Source organism: Taudactylus pleione, unplaced genomic scaffold (genome assembly GCF_031769625.1).
Source record: "Taudactylus pleione unplaced genomic scaffold, aTauple2 ptg000662l, whole genome shotgun sequence".
NCBI classification, from domain to species: domain Eukaryota; kingdom Metazoa; phylum Chordata; class Amphibia; order Anura; family Myobatrachidae; genus Taudactylus; species Taudactylus pleione.
In genome coordinates, this window is record NW_028285064.1 from 3,537,485 (window position 1) to 3,557,332 (window position 19,848).

Sequence of the window (19,848 nt, forward strand, 5' to 3'; positions counted from 1 at the left end):
GGAAACCACCTACTATTCAGGGCTCTACATCTATATATTTAAAAGGCTAACGCTGCTCCTCACCTCTATGGGGGGGAATTCAAGTGTGTTGCGCACCGGCGACCACTAGATGGCGCCTGACGGAGCAATTCAAATTTTTGCTCTGTTCGGCCGCGCATACCCGCCGTCACTGACATTTCTACTCGCAGCCCCCCGAGCTGCAGGGCAGAAATAACCGAAAAGTGACTTGTTTGAGCACTCAAATAGGACTTTTCATGGCCACGACCATTTTGACGGGCTGCTAACTAGTATATAAATAAACATTCCGTTCCATCTAAAATGAATGAGAGTTCTGCCTTTCAAAACAAATTGAGTATGTGCTGTTCAGTGTCACTCTGCTTATTGTTTTTTAATCAGGCCTTATCCAGATCACACCTCCTAGAGCAGTGGTTCCCAAACTCTTTCCTCAAGACAACCAAACAGTCCAGGTTTTAAGGCTATCCATGCTTAAAACAGAGGTAGTACCTTAGTCAGTTTGATTATACCATACTGTGAATATCCTGTTAGGGTGCCTTGAGGACTGTGGAGCTCATTCAGACCCGCTCGCTAGATGCGTACGCTCGCTTCCAGCGTATGCAAATTCGGCTAAGTGACGGCATAGCAGGCGATCGCACGGCAAGGCATTAGCACGCCCACTATGTCTTGGCGTGCGATCGCTTTGTGTATGTAGACGCCCACCAGCCTGTTTTAAGACACCCACTTGCGCACGTCATCTCCTGGAAGTGCTTTAAACCATTGGTACATCGAGCACCATCGGATGTGATCGCATCGCTTAATCCCACCAAGTGACATGTACTATGAGGCTGCCTTTTAATTATGCACGCCTCTGAAACGGCGTTGGGACACTCAGACACGCCTGCGTTCGCACCTCCACTCCCCCGTTTCCAGTGGTCAACCCCTGTCACCACCCACAAACGGCCTCTCCTATCAATCAATCACTCTACTGGGCAGTCTATACGCAGTGAGCGAACGCATCCCGATCTCTCGCATTATTTTGCGCACGCACATTGCGATGTGCATGCATGCGCAGATAGCGACTATCAGCCAGCTATGAGCGTTCGCATCATAGCGAATGGGCCTGAATCAGCCCCTGTGTTTGGGAAAGGCTGTCTAATGCTGGGTACACACTAGGACACTGGGGGTCATTCAGACCAGGTCGCAAGCACTGAGCGCTCGCAACCGGGTCGATGTTCCCCCACTGGGCATGCGCACGTTATAGCCGGTTGCGACGTGCGCATGTGCGAGACCCAGCTAGTGACGGGCGTTCCGTCGCTAGGAGTCTCGCACCAAAGGGGGCGAGCTGTCGATGGTGAGTGACAGCTCGCCCCGTTTGGGAGGCGGGCAGGGGGCGTGGCCAGCCAAACGGAGGCATTCCCGAAGGAACACTTGCCGTTTGGGGGTGGCCCCACTGACATCAGCAGTGATGTCAGTGGGGAGCTTCTTGCTCGATCTAGCAGGAAGCTCCATGGGGCTTGCGAGTGCCGAGACCCAACCTTAGGGTCTCGTCGCAAGCCCCGGTGGTCGCGATGGTCTTGGTTGAGGGCTAGAGCAGTGGGTGGTAACCCACAGCTTAGCGATCGACCAAGAGGCGGCACTACAAGATGCAAGGGGCCGCCCTCATTCAGAGCGACCACTTGCATCTAACAAGGTCTAATGAGGTCCACAGATTGGTCAGCAGACCGATCCGCCGTCCTAGGGGCCGATTGCTCAGCTATACACACTTACCAATCGGCCGCTCAAAGTGCCTGGCCTTAAATTTGCCGCCCAGTTGAGATGTCAGTGTTGACGGTCCCTGTAGCAAGTGTACGGGAGGTCGACGTGTCACCCATACACACAGGCAGATGAACCGATATATATCTTTCAGATATATCAGCATCGGCTGTGCTGTAGGGCCGACCTGATATGTCTGTAAGTGGTGTCGCTCACAGACATATTGGGTGTACCTACCCACTGATGCACTCGCGATATATTGTTAATCGATCGGACAAACGATATATATCGACAAGTGTGTCCCAGCATTAGAGAGAATAAATGTTGGCATCTGGCTCTGACAATAAACAGAGAGAGTCTCAAAGTCGGGACCAGGGGAGAAAACACCACAAGAGCCTGCCAAGCTGCCATGCTTTAGTGCAGGGCTGGGGAACCTTTTTTCTGCCAAGGGCCATTTTGATTTTTAGAAAATCATTCGGGGGCCATACAAAATTATTAACTTAAAATTTGCCTCCTATAATTTGGTTAAAAACATTATTAACTCACCCTTAATGCGATGGCTGTAAGTAACTGCTTCTCTTTGGTATGTTGCCAGGCAGAGTCTGGAGGGGCAGTCCCTATGGATGTGTGACAGGCAGATTGATAAGGCAGCCCTGGGGTCCTCTCAGTCCTAACCAGCCTGATGACAGCACTGACTGTACACACCCCCTGCTGTGCCACCACTGCCTGCTTGCATGCACTGTTAGGGTGAGACCCTGCACTAACCAGCTCAATGGCAGCCAGATGACAGCCCTGATCCCCCCCCCCCCCTGTGCGCTACCTGCCGCCGCTGACAGCTGCTACACTACGCTGATTCTGCTGCTGCCGCTGACAGCCGGCCGGGCCAGATGATTTCACCTTGCGGGCCGTATATGGCCCGCGGGCCGGAGGTTCCCCACCCCTGCTTTAGTGGGAAGGGCCTAGAAGCTGCACACTGAGCCTGTATGATAGGGGCAGTCTCTACACTGACACAGCATTGCAGTCTTTACACTTACATACAATTATCCAGGAAAAGAACAGTCTTCAAAAACAAGCTCTCTACCGGCCGTGCAATAATTGCGGCGGACGTTGAGGCCAGCATCAAGTTGTTAGCGCTTTTTGTTGCGGTCGGCTCCTTGCTCTGCAGTGCATCTCACTGATACAATAACCAGTACTGTGATCTTTCCAGTTTATTAGGGACAAAAGCTGTTGGGCCCTTGACGCTGTTAGGACCCGGCTGCCAGCAGACACCTGCACCTCACATTGCTTTTGTTGGGAGAAGAGTAAACTGGGGCTGATAACAATCACAACAACATGTAGGAACAGCCTCCTGACAGAACAGGACTGTCAGGTTCTTACTCTTACATTCACCCCAAGGACGCACGGATCACTTAGTGTGTGTTAGTAATTATGCAGGAAGCCCACTCTCTGCATTCCAATGGAGTCAAAGTGCAGCCAAAACACTGTACACGGGATAGCAGCGAATATCTAAGCAAGAAACCGTTTAGGCCTTGTGTAAAGAGCGCACTGGATGCACACTGCGCAATGTCTCGATTTGGCGTCTGATCCATCCGGATCACAGTAAGGGGAAAAGTAGACTCTGCGCTCTAGAGAGACGCCTCTGTATATACTAGGGCCGGTAATTTGCTGCGGCTAATTGATCCGGCGGGGACTATCCAATTAGCCCCAAAAGCCGGCACTTATCGGGGATTGTGTTTCACCTGCCTCATGCAAAACAAAATCCCCAAAATCAGCCCCGTTGCCGCAAACACAAGTTTTACGTACTCTGTGTTTTTGGGTGAAATCGGTCAGTTTTCTCGCAATAATAAAAAAAGAAAAGAAAAAAAAAAAGGGCTCTAATTGGAAATGCCGATAATGACCACGAGCAAAAGTCTAGTTAAAAGACAGGTTTTTTGCAAGAAGATGTACGTGGCCAGTAAAATACCGGCGCAGTGCAACAATGTAAAACATCACAACAGGACCCGACCTCCGACCACTTTACATTATAGGTTTCCACTTTTATCCTAAAATACTGCCTAATTTAGATCTTAAATGAATCACAGTGATGGGCCTGATTTCATAGACTGACACAACGGCGATGTTTACGAGTCGATTGACTATCGGTGGTCTGCGCATGCATCAAGTTTTATTACCGATGTTGCTCGCAGTGAGAATTTATTCGTAAAGTAACTATTTTCAGTGCGTATCTCTGACTGAGACCGCAATCCCGTACGTAGTGAAATCGGCTCCGGTGCCTCAGTTCTCACACCCACTCTGCGCGACCATAGGGTCACTCAGACGTCTGACATTCAACTGATCTGCAGCTGATCTGTGTCTATGTACGCAGTCACTTGGATTTGTGAAGCCGTCGGTGGGCGTCTCGATACAAATCTACACGGCTGCAGCATTTGCAGATAGTCCCGCGCATCACGCAGAGTATCTGGAAATCCAAGAAGGAACGGGTTACTGTAGCGACAATAATATTGTGGTATAGAAACAGATCACGTACCTGAATGTATGTAAATGTCCCGCGCGTCTCACAGAGACTCGCCCTTTTGTGTTCACACGCTCATGGACACCATTACTGATGCACCCTACCCCTGCCTCCATACTGTCTCAATGTGGGGAACGTATGAAGGCTAGCAAAGAGTAGACAAATGAACAAGTTTGCCCTAGCAACCAATCAGCTTCTAGCTAGCATTTATCAAGTACATTACATGAAATGATAGGTAAAAGCGGATTGGTTACTATGGGTGACTTCTCCACTTTGCCCACAAAATATATCTGTGTAGAAGTTAGATGTATGACATTCTATAAATGGGTATAGAGCGGAGTGGATGCTATTGCTCAGTTAATCCTTTTCTCTATCTATACACGTACACCTGTGATGGGGACAAATTGCATGGCTCGCTAATGAGCCCTGGGGTGAGGGCGACGAGAGGTGACACAAGTATACAGATGCGATCTCTAGCAGGCCAGATGAATGTTAAGTAACTTCCACACATTACTGATAGACAATTTCCTGTCTGTCTTATTGATTGTATTGAAGTCTGGATGTATTGAAGTCTGGATCACAGAACAACCTCTGGTTTATCTGTAGTTGCTGCAAATCCAGCGTTTGTCTGCACTGTCCCCCTCACCAGACACAGAGCATGTGAGATCGGGAACCTCTGCAAGAGCTATGTCCGCTGCTGCAAATGGACAGAATATCCTATTTAGAGGTGACCTCTGCTGTGTTTTACTGTATATGTTTACTATACGCTTTTTTTCTGCGCTCTCTATGCATTTGCATTCATCTGGCCTGGCCCTGGTAAATTGAATCATCCATAGAACCAACCGAACGGTGCCCCAAGAGGCCAAAGGAGTGTATAACACTGTCGAATAAATTGCGTAACCCTACCCAAAATCTGAAAACAACGTTATGGCTGGCATACCAGTCACGTTACTAATCCATATTCGCACTGCAGAATTCAACCCAGAACTTACATTTTTAGTTTTGGGTGGAAATACTCTTGTAACGTATACTGGCATTTGGGAGTAACCTTGTAACTGTGTGCAGCCATGGACCCTGTAATGTCGCACGGTTCTGAATGTTGACAATTTCATTCAGAATGTCGACATGGACAAAATGTTGACATCAACGTTAACATTACGGTTATGGTGCATACACACGGTCAGATTTCTGACCCCGCGAGTTATATCCCCGTCATATGCAAGGAGCCTGTTACATCTTTGAAAGTCTGCTCCTGAGACTCTGACACTACATGTGCGCACACTGTCTGTCTCTTGAGCCGGACGGAGGCTACAGGACAGAGATTGTAAGAGATGCCTACATAGGCGTAAAGCGGTTTACACCATCTAAGGATGGCGTAAACCAATGGGACCAACTATAGTCTGACTCCTATGTACCAAGCTCTGAAAAGCAAAGTCAGACCATAGTCCCTATTGTTAATAAAGGGGACTGCAGTTTGCAGCGCTAATTAGCCTGTAGATTTCTGTGAAATCTCTTGCATTAGGCTGTAAGTACATAGCAGGGTTACAAAATAAATTATCCAGAAACTGCATGCTTCTACATAGTTTTGTGGAATAAAGTCTTGATAAATAGGCCCCCATGTTTCAGTAACATCACTGATTGCTAGTTCATGTAAATACCAAATTCACAGGTATATTGGGCCAGTCCAAGACCAGGACCGGTGCCACCGTGTGGGATGACAGGTCAAACTCACGAACAGAACGTCAGGACGTGCCCTACGATGCATTAAAAAGGGATACCTATAAATGTAAATAGTGAGTCAGGCACCAATAAGGTCCTTATGCTTTTCCTTGTTTAGACGGAATTGAACCCAGCAAGTTCATTGAGTTGCAGGCAGGGTCACTCTAAACCCATGGCAGTAGAGGGGAATCCAAATAATCAGATGATATCCTGATACAAGAATTACTACCCGGCATGACAATGAAAACAATGAGAAAAGTATGGTTATCTATGTTACAATCTACCTTGCGGCAACAAGCTGGAGCAGAGAGATCGAAAGATACAGGCGCTTTTTAATGACCATTAAGTTCAATCTGATACGATATTCTTGTTGCTCTCGGAATAGCGTTAAAACAAAATTTCTTTGAGCGCTGAGCACAAAACCAGCTTGAAGATCCTAAAAGGGTTCCAGCAAAATTTTTATTCTGCAACTTAATAAGAATTTGTAGCCGGGTTTTGGGAAAGACTTGAAACGCTTGCGTGGGGCATTTAATTGCACAGAACACTTCTTAGGCTTTCTATTAAGTGCCCACAGCTCCTGAATAAATAGGGCTTCCAGGGAAATCTTTTTACAAAGAGAAAACTTTAACCTTCTCTCGTCTAGAGCCGTACAATTGCAGCTATCAGGAGGAATAGTACAAAAGACGGGTGAGGGATGAGTATGTGCCAATTACGCGCTTAGACTTGCCAATGGTTATGCAGACCCGCATAGAGTAATGGAAAGTTTCTGCTGAGAACCAAATACTAGATCCAATTTAAAACAAAGACTTGCACGTGGCCCAGCTCTGTTGCGAGTCCGACCTCTTCGGTTTCTGATACCTGGAAGTGCACAAGAAGAGGTAATCTCCTGGGCGGGAGACGCTACTCTCCAGCTATTAAAGTAAAGTAGAAATGAAATTCTCTGAGCCCAATCTGCCCGTACTGAAGAAAGCACATGAAATACTAGATATGGCTCACCTGGAGGGACAAAAGTGTAAAACAAATCAAAGTGAATCAACTGAATGAAGATTTAATGGGATTACGGTCACCGTGACAGACAAAACTGACAGGTCACCCAGGAAACGGAGCATTTTCCTGCAAACAGGGGAGGATAGTGCGCAGCTTTAATCTATCCATCACCCGACACAAAGGAAATCTTTTATTTACCAGTAAGGCCATTCACGCCCCCCTCGGACTAACGAGCCAGCGGGAATGAGGCACCGTTTCAGGCCTTTCTGAATGTAGATGTGAATTTCCTGTTGAAAATGTGCAGGAGACAGATCATCTATATTGATACATATGGCGGACGTCTATACTATGAAGGCTTTGATAATCTAACCTTACAGTAACCCTTTTATTGCAACCTGGCTAAAAAAATATTTTAAACCGATGTTGGCGTAATGACAGGCGGGAAGGAGTTCCAGGAGGGCGGAGAGCAAATCTCTTATTTTTTTTTATGCTCTTATATGAAAGCAAAGTATATGTGGTAGATGTCATATATAAAATATGTAATAATACAATATGAAAAAAATTGTAACAATAATGTATGAAATATGTAACAATTTGCTGAATTCCTGGAATGTTACCAGCAATTACCGGCTCTTGTATCAGTCTGGCTGCACCACGTGTACCCGCTCTCAAATGCCCTCCATTGGTGATCTGTTGTGTTACCAAACTAAGTATGGCTCCTATTTGTGCCGATTTTATTCGTTTCTGTTTATCAGGTAACCTACTTTATTATCATTTAAAACTAAATTTGCCCAGGCCAGAGTCCCTGGGTGGCTGTGAAGACACCAGATGAGTATCGGACATTAATGGACAGCAAAATCTCCAACTAACGCCTGCGAGTTCCTGGCAGGAGCGAGATTCTGGCGGTTGAGCAGCAAGACTTGAAGCCGCAATAATATATACTGGTTTTGCCTTTTACGGTATTGCTGGTTTAATTCTAGAGGCTAATGGGTCTATTTACTAAGCCCTGGAGAGATATAAAGTGAATGGAGATAAACTACCGAGCAATCGGCTCTGCTCTGTTTTAAAAATGACAGTTAGGAGCTGATTGGTTGGACTCCATCCTCTTTCTCTAACTGTCATTTTTAAAACACAGCAGAGCAGATTGGTTGGTACTTTCTCTCCAAGGCTTAGTAAATAGACCCCATAATCTCTAAAGTCTCGTGGCTGCCTGCAACTCACAGGCAACTGCATTTAAGCCTGTCTCATTTGTTATATTAATGTACAAGTTATTCCAACATGAATAATAAATACAGTTTAACATTCACCAATATAGCCAAAATTGTTAATACAGTACTATGGTTGACTTACTGTGAACCGGTAGCAAACTAGCATTGAGTTATCTATTAGTTTATTTATTCTCTGGAAAGCTCCCTGTAGTATTACACAATGATCCTAAACACAGGAAGTCCATCAAGTCAAACCATGTTACTTCTGACACCCTCCTGCAACATTTGCATATAAATATATGAGCAGGTTTTCATACCAGGCAAATTGTGTTGCAAGTTTCACGGTGCTTTGTAAAGGATCATATCATGTATAAGGGGACTGCCTTATGTGAGGAATACAATCACACCGCTGCTACAATAGAGGTAGAGCATTATACATGTTATCTATTATCTGTTACAACAGAGCACACGGCCTATACCCGGCCTTATACGCATCTCCCAGATAAGTCAGTCACAGAGCTGGATTCACCAGCTGCCAGATCCCCCTTATGTCTTGGGCCCTCTCCAGCACAGACTGTCTCACAATGAAGAGCCACTTGTCTTATGATCCGTCCCGGCTATGTACATGGATTTGGAGTGTCCAAGCGGATGCATTGGAGCAGTTTTAAATCATGTGAAACACAAAACAATACAAAAGGATGAATCCAGCGGTAAACCCTCATAATGATGCAAAATAATTATGTTATACACAGTATTACAAGCAGCTGGCTACTCCAACGCTGAGAACAAAGGGCTCGCTCAATGCGAAGAACGTCACGGAGACGGCTTTAGTTAAACAATTCAATAGCACAATAAGAAAAGCGGCTGCAGTTATATATTCACCGAGAGTCCCTTTCAGTGGGTAGAGGAAATACCAGGCGGAACTAACACAGGTAAGTCCAGGGTTCCCGTGTGTCCCACTTTACCCAATACAGGTCCCAATAGTCTAATTGTCTGGATGACTGTGTGGAGGTGAAAAAGACAATTCAGGTGTAGTCGCAGTGAGGACATTGAGAGCAGACAGGAGACCAGGAAAGGTTTGTACAACGAAACACACACACACACAAACATTTGAAAACTTTTTTTTGGATACACACCTTGTAGGTTAGGAAAAGATTTATAGTACAAGTACGTAATACAGGGAAGTATTAATCGTCTAGACCCATCCAATGGCAGCCATATTGAGGGATGAGTCAAGATGGCACACAGGGCCTGATTCACAACTGGTTGCCAAAAGCGTACGCTCGCATGATGCGTATGCAAATATTTGAAAGTGACGCGGCGGGGAGCGATCGCTCGCCAAGGCATAAGCACGCCCATCGTACCTGTACCAGCGTTCGCTTTGTGTATGTAGACTCCCCTTAGCGAATGAAGAGACGCCCACTGCCCCACGTCATCTCCTGGAAGGTTATGAGAACATTGGTACATCGACCACTATCGGATGTGAATGCAGTGCTTGTGGTAGCTTTTTTTTTTACTGCAAGCATTGCGAGGAAAACAGAGGAAAAAAATGGCTGGTGACGTGTACTATGACGCTGCCTGTTATTTATGCACGCCTCTAAAACGGCATTGAAAAATTCGGGCACGCCTGCGTACGCATCTCCAAACCCCCGTTTTTACTGGCCTGCCCCTGTTACCACCCACAAACGGCCTCTCCTGTCACTCACTCTGCTGGGCTGGCTTTGCTGTACGAGCGAGGGATCTGTGATCGCACAGTGTAGTTCGCGCATGCGCACTGCGATGCATAAGCATGCAGAGATTAGCAACCATCGGCAATAGCGAGCGCACTGCGGATAGCGTCCGGGTCTGAATCAGGCCCTGAGTGCCTCATGCCTCGGTGAGGTCATTGGACCCTTGCAAACTTACAGGAATACTGGCTCAGCCTCTCAACACAGCTTCCTCCATTGTGTAAGCCACAGGTACGCAGCTGTATATTGGACATCACAACATTCTGTGCCGCACTGCAAATACCAGGCAAATTAAACTACAACTTACTGTCTGCTTCAGTCATCCCGATGGAACAGAAGAGGACCAGTGCCGGTAAGATGAGCAGGGTCTGGTGGGAGTAAGGCACCATATTTCAAATCAGACTCCTCTCCAGTCCTGGTGCAAAGTGGTCAATACATCCGGCGGCTTTGTAGTCTCAGACACACTCCTGCAAAGAGAGCCACAGACAAGTAAGAATTTGCCGAACACCTGAAGGGTTATCCCACATGGGTATAGAGCTCAGTATGCTATATATTCTGGTCAATATTTGAATACAGCACTGTCTGGGTTCTGCACTGTGCTAGTAAGAAAGTCTATGTGTCAGTAATGAGGAGCGCGCGGACAAATTTGTTTTATTCAAGAAGAGTACAGATAGAACACAATCCTTATAGTCAAAAGACCTAAACCACAATAACAAACATAATACTGGCAGGGGCGTATCTACCCATTGGCCAGGATGGCAGTCGCCAGGGGCGTGCCGTCCGGCAGTGCCACCAGCAGCCAAGGGGTGGACTACCCTCGCTAGTCCCACCGCCCCACAAGTGTAGGGCAGACCGTAGTGAGAGCGGTCTGCCCTATATAGTTTTACAAACACACAGCCACCAATGGCGGCTGTTTGTTTGTTATAGCAGCCAGCCAATGAGAGTCAGACAGACTCTCATTGACTGCTGCGTCGTCCATGGAGAGAGCTGGCTGGAGCTCATGAGTGAGCTCCGTCTTCCGGCACCCCCCACAGTGGATGATGGGAGAGACGTCATGACGTCTCTCCCATAGTGCAAGAAGAGCCGGGACTCGGAGCGGAAAACGGCGGTCACGTCAGGAGCGGGGATCAGGTAAGTTATAGTGTGTGTGTGTGTGTGTGTGTGTGCGCGCATGCGCCTGGCACAGCAGGGGGGCACTGTATAGGGGATGGCTGCTACTGGGGGCACTGTATAGGGGGGACTACTACTGGGGGCACTGTATAGGGGGGGTCTACTACTGGGGGCACTGTATAGAGGGGACTACTACTGGGGACACACTATAGGGGGGGGAACTACTATTTGGGGCAATGCAGCATATGGGGGACTACTACTGGGGGCACTGTATAGGGGGGTCTACTACTGGGGGCACTGTATAGGGGGGTCTACTACTGGGGGCACTGTATAGGGGGGTCTACTACTGGGGGCACTGTATAGGGGGGACTACTACTGGGGACACGGTATAGGGGGGAACTACTATTTGGGGCAATGCAGCATATGGGGGACTACTACTGGGGGCACTGTATAGGGGGGACTATTACTGGGGGCACTGTATAGAGGGGACTACTACTGGAGGCACTGTATAGGGGGGACTACTATTGGGGGCAATGCAGCATATGGGGGACTACTACTGGGGGCACTGTATAGGGGGGACTACTACTAGGGGCACTGTATAGAGGGGACTACTACTGGAGGCACTGTATAGGGGGGACTACTATTGGGGGCAATGCAGCATAGGGGAGGCTACTACTGGGGGCACTGTATAGGGGGACTAATACTGGTGGCAATGCAGCATAGGGGGATTACTATTGGGGGCACTGCATAGGTGGGGCGCCAGTCCGTTACATTGTCAGGGGTGCTTGGATTCCTAGATACACCCCTGAATACTGGCTAACATTGTCCCAGCTAACAGTATTCGTGAAGGATATTGTAAAAACCAACCCAATTATCACCTGCCTCATCCCTTCTAAATCCATTCAGCCTGTACACCAAACCTCACTGTCAATCACAGTGCCAGTCAATCATTTCGCTGTCACATCCCCGACCATTTCCTGACATTACATTATAGCCCTGTTATTATTATTATTAGCACCAGGATCATCCCAGCCTATAAATCGGCATAATCCCAATGCTTCATGTACCGTGAACCAGCTTGGCTGTGGTGACAGCTCTAAGATATAGGGGTCCCTGGCTTACAGTAATGTTGGATATTAGAACTCTATGGCCCGAAATCAATTTGAAGCGTTAAGTCCGGAAACCGCGTTAACTTTCCGCCGATGACGTCATTATCGCCTGTTTTGGTTTTACCCCGTATTCAATTTGAAAGACTTTCCGCCTAGGCGGAAAATCAATGCAATGTAATAGGCGGTAAAGTTTCGCCTATGAATGGCAAGTGGAAAAATGTGCAGAATTTGGGTTTTGGGGTGCAACGTTGGGGGAACCCCCGTGCAGCCTTCAGACAGTCCCCCAAAGGTAACCTGTATCAAAAAAATTTTTTTAAAACACTTAAGGACACCCCAAAAAATTACTTTGAAAAAGGGGGGCAAAAAAAAAAAAAAGTTGGGGTACAAAGTTAAAAACTAGCGAACTTGACTCTGGGGGGGGGGTCCCTAAGTATGCCCCAAGTGTTTTTTTGGATTGCAGGTGCTTGCGGAAGGTTTTTCATGATTTTTTCAACTTCACTTTAGCAACTTTTAAATATGTTGACCCCCATTTTCAAGTACCCCAAATTTGCTGGGATAAGTTATTTTCTTGAAAAAATACTCCTAAACACTATTCTTCACCACGTATAGAAAAATCGCTATTGAGCCCATTTAAAAACACCAAATACCTTCAGCAAGCCAAATCGGGGGGTACCATAGTGGACCCCCATGTCAGAGCATCATTTGCGGGGTGTCAGGCTGATTTCCCCAAAACTGACAGTACTTTCCGCTTCTTAAAGTCCCGCCGGGTCCTGTTTGCGCGTACTTTCAAATTGAATACGGGGTAAAGCCGGCACGCGCGCAAAACTTTTCCGCCTCCAAAACAGGCGAAGTCGGCGTTATGTCCGGGCCGCGTTAACTTAATGCGGCTCGGCTCAAATTGAATACTGCTCTATGACTCCTGTGCAAGGTGCAGTATGTCAGCGGCTAAATGTAGGTTTCCGGTCTCCTTATTTCTGTGTGCGAGATAGAACCAGCAGCACACATCAACAACACCGGAAATGTGACGAGCAATACAAGGGAAGAGAAGGCTACAGAAACCCATCCCGTTCCCCCTCATCCCTGGTTGGGACCATATGTTACACTGTCATCTACCCCCCACGATTTCCTGGGGAGCAACAGAAGGAAAACATTATTAATGAACGAGGCTTCTTCTATTATTCATGTAGACTGATCACGTTCATAGGAAGCCGTTCTCTGAGCAGCCCTGGCAGATGAAGGGGCCGGAGGGAGACACGTTTATATGCAGAAAGTTAATAGGTAACAAATAGCAGTGACATTTGTATTATACATTAAGGACACGTAAAGGCGTATTTTGCTAAAGGGCACACAGGTAACTGGAAATGTATCATTGGGAAATCTTAGAGTTAAAGTTCGGTCATCAACTGCGCACATAGTCGCTGCCATTTTGTGGGCTGGGCCATGATCCGAGAGAATTAGGTAATAGTGATGTCTGTAATTTTGAGTAATTGGACACGCTGAAAATGTAAAAAGGTATGTAGTGGAGAGTGAACTACTGTGATAGTAACTTTTATGTGGGTGCTGCCGCTATAGTAGAATGAGGGGTGCTCCGTCCCCTACTTTTAGTCATAGAAATGCAAATAGTGCACATATTGTAAAGACCCACAAATTAATCTGTGAGGTCTCAAACCTTAGTATCTGAGGTAATATTTGGGGTAAACCAGAGGTACCCATGTTTAGATATCAAATATTACCTCAGATACTAAGGTTTGAGGCATCACAACTATATTGTGGGGCTATACAATATTGTGTGCTTGTTGAAGCCTATTCTACAGCCAACAAAATGGCTGCATCCTCTATGTAGGCAATAGGTTCACTATAGCATTCCCTGTGCACCTACATCAACAAAAGCTTTGGGAAGAGATTCCCCAACACATAAGCATGGACTTCGCAAACTCAGTGCTATATTAGTTTTCCCATCTCTAGCTATTAATAAAGTACATTTTTTTAAGGCACAATATTTATAGAGAACACATATATTGTGCCGCACTTTACAGAATAGTCATTCACATCAGCCCCTGCCCCAGTGGAGCTTACAATCTATATTTCCTGCCACATGTATACAACTTCTAAACAAGGGCTAATTTTTGTTGTCAGAAGCCAAGCAACCTAAAAGTATGCTTTTGGATCGTGGAAGGAATTTACAGTATCGAGCAGAAACCCACCCAACTTGAGGGGTAGGGTGACAACTTACATGGAATCAAACACAAGACCTCAGCACTGTGAGGCAGCAAACTAATCCATTTTTTTCACTGTGCTGTCCCCAAGATGTGGGCACCTTATGCTGTAACTGGCAAACCATGATAGGTGAGATCTTCCTATGTGCTCTCCAACTCTCTTCTAGGTGTGAATTTGCTTACAAAAAAAACAGATGATATTGTGAATAATAAGTAACTCTGATCTAGGAGCCAGAGCCCTTTGTCTGTCACCAGGAACCCTACTGTCTTGTGAACATAATGTTCATCCTCTGCTGCTGCCTGGAGCAGAGTTACTCGGTGAGACAGTCGTACAGCGGCCCCTCTCTCTGCGCCTGATGAGGCGGACGCAGATCTCCCGTCCTCCGGCACTGGCTCTATAAACTGATTAACGGCCTCTTTTCGTGCCAAAAGCAGCAGTAAGTTATACGAGTGGAGAAGTAATGGTGTTGTCACTGACACCAAAAGACCATTTCATGACTTAATCATATGAAAATGTTATTTTCTTTAGTTAATATATACTGCGTAACTTTGGAGGAATTGGCCAAGAAACCTTATTCACTCTCTGTTACCGGTTGTGATTTCCCAGAGGTTCAGCTTATAAGATGAAATAAGGCTAATTTATAAATCAAAAAAAGTAAAAATGCGCCCTGCTGGTTTATTTGTGTAAGTGCGCCTAATTATCATGGTGCGCCCCCCGCTTACTGAACTTTGGATCAGCACCCGTAAATGGAGTTTTGCATCCAGTGTTACAGGGGCACATGAATATGATCCAACCTATAAACCATTTCACTAAACCTATTTAAGTAAAATTTCTATAACTTGAATTGGGGCTGTTTTGTACATGCACAAAGTGTGGCCAGAAACGGGATTCTCCATTAACAATTCAATGGTAAAGTGTAAAATGAGCCCCACTGAGAATATGATGACGCCCAAATCATGCGCTAACCCTTAAAAACTGCGCATTTGAGCAAACCTATGCTGCGAATGTCGAACGAAAGTCATAATTCATTTGCACTGCATTGCTGCATATCTGCTAATGAGCCTTAAGGCGGGTATCCACTACCCGACAGTGAAAAGACTGAACGATAACGATATAGTTATCGTTCAGCCGTTCACTACACTGCAGGGTGCCCACACTGAACGATATGCCGTTCAGTGCAGGCACAATCAATCATCTGCAAACATGCTGAACCTGACGATATCGTCAGGTTGACCAGCATGTTTGAAGGATGATAGATGTCTAAAAGACCAAATTTTCAAAAGATGTTCAAACGATTTTATCGTTATCTCGTTCAACTTTATCGTCTAGTGGATGACAATAATACATATATAGAACACAAAATGTTTCACAGACTTGTCAGAGATAACACAGGATATTAGAATGCTGGGTCCTATATGGACAGTGTTTGAGCTAAACACTCTACACATCCTCTGCTGAAGATTACAGTAATTTGCATCTATCTAGTCAACAAGGGTGGATATACTATAACAATTCTCCGCAAATTGGGATACTGGGCCCGATTAGGATTTGCACGCAAGCCTGATGGTTCACGTACAAATGCGATGTTTTGGCATCTGCGCATTCGCAGGACCTGGTCTGAACATGTGCAGAACGGGACCTGCGTGATCGCTTACAATCACCCCCCCCTTAGCTACAGCATGTCGTTTGGGGGGCGGAGACTAGGGCCATTCTACAAAACGGGGGCTTGTCGCGCCCAGAGTCTGCGTCGCCAGATGCAGACTCCCTGGACCCAGCTGACCAGTTGCGATGGCCAGTCTGAGTCGGACGGGCCGATGGCTGCGACTATCGCAATGGTGACCCGATGCCGCCGTTTCCCACGCAGCGCTGAGATCGCAGATGCATGCGGTAGTCGTCAATCACCTACACACACCCTCCTGCTTTTTCCCTGCGGCTGTGCAATACCACCCAGATTTAGAAGCAGGCCCATTGTGTCCAACGCATGTGACAATAGGTTTAGGATTCTGGATCACCTTGTTTTCAGACCCCTTTAATAGTTCAATCAGAAAGTCTGTAACAGAATAGAAATAGCAGGTAATACTGGAATTAGGGCAGGAGAGAGGTCCGAGCACTGGTTTATACCAATGACTGGAATACATTCATGGAGAGGTTGTTTGATATATTCCAGTCCCAAAGTTTAATTCGGGACTGTTTCGTGATGCATCAATTAATCGGAATCTGCCCATAAAGAGGTCTGCGACACAACAGCCCCTGTAGATGGGACGGATCCGGGCTCCCCTCACTCGTGTGCTCAGGTGGTCAGTGGCTACCAGTAATAGCAAATGCAGCATTACTTCACCCCACGGCCGCAGATCTGGCTGTGTACTCTGGGCATTACGGAGGATGATTCCCTGGCACAGAACAATGCCACGCTCACTGCAGCCTTATTTTCAGCATTCCCTCCTCGCTCAGCACCCCTGATCTACAGGAACCCGACGTCATTCCCAGCAACGACTGTCCATCTGCGACGGACACTGGACTTCACTGAGACAATTATTTACAACCCAATGTCCAATAAAACCCCTTAATTGTCCAGTATCGCCATATCCAGAAGACTTGTTATAGATTTCCAGATACCTGTCCGTTCCCACCACTCAGCTCAGGGGAAGCACAAAGAGAAGCCAACCGTTAGATTATTAATGGGAAGAAACACACAAGCATGAGAGGGGTCTGGTTAACTTCTCCATCAGCTCCCTCTTAGGCCAAGGTCGGATATGGATGCGTAATAAACACAGGAGCAACTCTCCTATTTAAAGTACCCAAACAAGCAACGCTTCTGTTCTACTGTAAAGCTTGTTGCATGAAACAGTTTTTCACTGAACGATTAGTACAAACACAGATGAACTGACTCTGATAGAGACTTTATATATTCAGCACATAGCGATGCAACAGTTTTTCATCTTGTACGATATTTATGTGTGCAGTCTATATGGATAGAATTGTAAAATCTCAGCTAACAAGATTGTCACACAGAAAATAATAAATTGTTGTTGCTTGACATGCTGAGGCTTTTGAACCCCCTTCAAGGAAGCGGATGGGGGGGGAGCGGGGTGTGGCTGGTCACCATTCCCTTAAACTGGGGCCATGGCGTCCACGTTTTCCGGGAGGGACGAGGCCAGGGTCTGCGTCAGCACCGGAGGACGCAGATTCCTGGCCTCTGAAGTGGCCAGTACACAGTCAGGCTGCGGGTAGCTTCAGCTCCTGCAGCCTGACCAGAGGAGCGACTGGTTACGATGATACTTGCAAATGCAGCAAAGAGGTGTCCGACGCCTCATCCGGCATTAAGATGGACGAAACAGCTTATGTACGGCTCTGCAATTCCGTCCATCTCTGGAACCAGGCCCTGTACTCTAACTGCAACCTAGGAAACATTTTCTTTTCTGCATTTTTAAATACCTATTTGTTACAAGAATGGCATCATCCGAGTATAACTAAATCCCGATGGAAAAGCGCCAGGGGGTCACTAGTTGATAATGGGTCAGATTATTGGTCGCTCTATGGGAGAATTTGCCACTTTATTAATCAATAGCAATAGGGCTGGTCAAGTGCTATAACTCTGTGCCCCCAGGACAGCGAATTGCAACAAATATACAACATTTCATATTTGTATGGGAGTGAAACTCGAGTCTGGTTACAACAGTCATATTAATGCGCGATAACTTGCTTCAGTGTTAGGAGAGAATAAATCTAAGACATCAGCCCTCTCCGGGAAATATAGAAGCCTTGAAACGCTGTATGCCAAGAAATGAAACAGAGCGGATCAATAGTGTGAAAATTGAAGTAATAGTGGATGGTAAAAGGCTTTGGTAGAGGTCGCGCTCCTTTCAGAGGCTTCCCCTGCGATTCGACAGCCTGGAGACAACACGGTTGGGAATCTGCCATTACGAGGTTGGGACAGAGACAGAACATGACAATCCCTCCTACCACAGTACTATGTGGCTGCTTTGCAGCTATCCTGTTAAGTTTCCCTATTAGGCCTTAATATTATTCATATTGTTCCGTAGGTATTTACTGCTCGGAAGATGCTGCAAGCCCACTTGGCTCTGGGGAGATGGGAGAATCTTCCAAGCTCATCCTATTGTAAGTAATCCATCCACACATTAACAGACCATCTCAAGTTTAACTAAACGCTAAACGAAGATGAGAGAGCAAACGGAAAAACAATCAAATCCACAGTCCCCAGCTGATCAGGATCTATCCACTCGCAGCCCCAATTATACAAAAAAATATAAGAAAAAAATGAAAGCGAATAAAAAAAAAAAAAAAGTCTATGCAAACCAGGAAACCCATTAGAAACCAGTCTCTGCTATACTGGGGCTTTCAGTGTCAGGACCAGGTCCTCCAATGTCCTCTAGGTCTGGTTCAAAGTTCTCATAACAAATGCCTTTTGCCCTTTTATATTGCACAAGTATATGGATGTAATTTTTTTTTTAAACAAGTTTTATTGACAGATTGACAAAGTAATCAAAATACAAAAGTCAGGTACAAATGATTCTCACAAAGTGACCAGTATCCCACATAACATGTGAATGTAATTTAATGTATTTTCAGAGGCTTATTCACTAATGATCGTGGTACAACATCTGAGTACAATGTAATTTCCCGCCAAGGGACAAATTCAGTCAGAAGCCTTAAGGCCCCTACACAATTTTGTAAAAGATTTGGCTGATTGAGATGCATCAGAACGTCAATTCCTTAAAACCGTGCAGTGTGTATGCGCTATGGGCCTGATTCAATACGGATCGCAATATTACGTACGCACGCAGTTCAACTGCAATATCAAACTAATCCATTGCCATCGCAATGCAAACTCAGCACTACATAAGGACGCCTACTTTACCATACACACATCCGTAATACTTAGCAGAACAGTGAAACAATCGGTAAAATAGAGTACCATCGCAGCCCCATGCACAAGCCCTGACCTTACTCAGAAATTGCTAATAACCACGCACGCTATGAGACCTCAGACTGCGTACCCTGTTGCAGTGGATAATTTATGCACACCCCTGAAATGCCTGCGTTTCCCCATCCACCCCCCACAAACCGCACTTCCTTTCAAACACTCTGCGATGGTTCTGCGTAGCTTCTGCGATCGCAGTGGCTAGTTCGCAGAATGCGTGATCGCAATTGTAATTGGAAATTGATCAGGCCCTATATCGTGCAGTGAGCGCTCCCGTGCAGTCGTCAGTCGCATCATCTGTTCTTCCCAAGCAGCGGGGGCTGACATATCGAGCGGTTGGGCACTGGATCGTCCAGTGTGTACGGACCGCCCAATATGTAGGCCGTTCACATCGCTGGGTACACACGTCGTTTATTGTGTACCCAGCTTAAAGCGATGTTCGGCCAATTTGCTGTTTCATAACGAAACAAATTGCCTACATCGGTCAGTCTGTATGGGTGATAGCGCGCTCCTATGCAGGACATTAAACCTAGCGATAACGCTAGCGACTTGTGGTATGCTAATGAAG

At 46.3% G+C, this 19,848-nt stretch overlaps 1 protein-coding gene across 17 annotated transcripts in view; it reads right to left on the bottom strand.

Moving 5' to 3' along the window:
- LOC148478344 (receptor-type tyrosine-protein phosphatase F-like) overlaps positions 1-19,848 on the bottom strand; it is a 944,179-nt gene that overhangs the window by 203,502 nt on the left and 720,829 nt on the right. For all 17 annotated transcript variants that reach the window (XM_088455649.1, XM_088455645.1, XM_088455652.1 and 14 more), the window contains one exon: positions 10,210-10,369. In XM_088455649.1, the coding sequence (XP_088311775.1) occupies positions 10,210-10,291 (82 nt within the window). In that variant the 5' untranslated portion in view covers positions 10,292-10,369. The remainder of the gene's footprint in view (positions 1-10,209; positions 10,370-19,848) is intronic.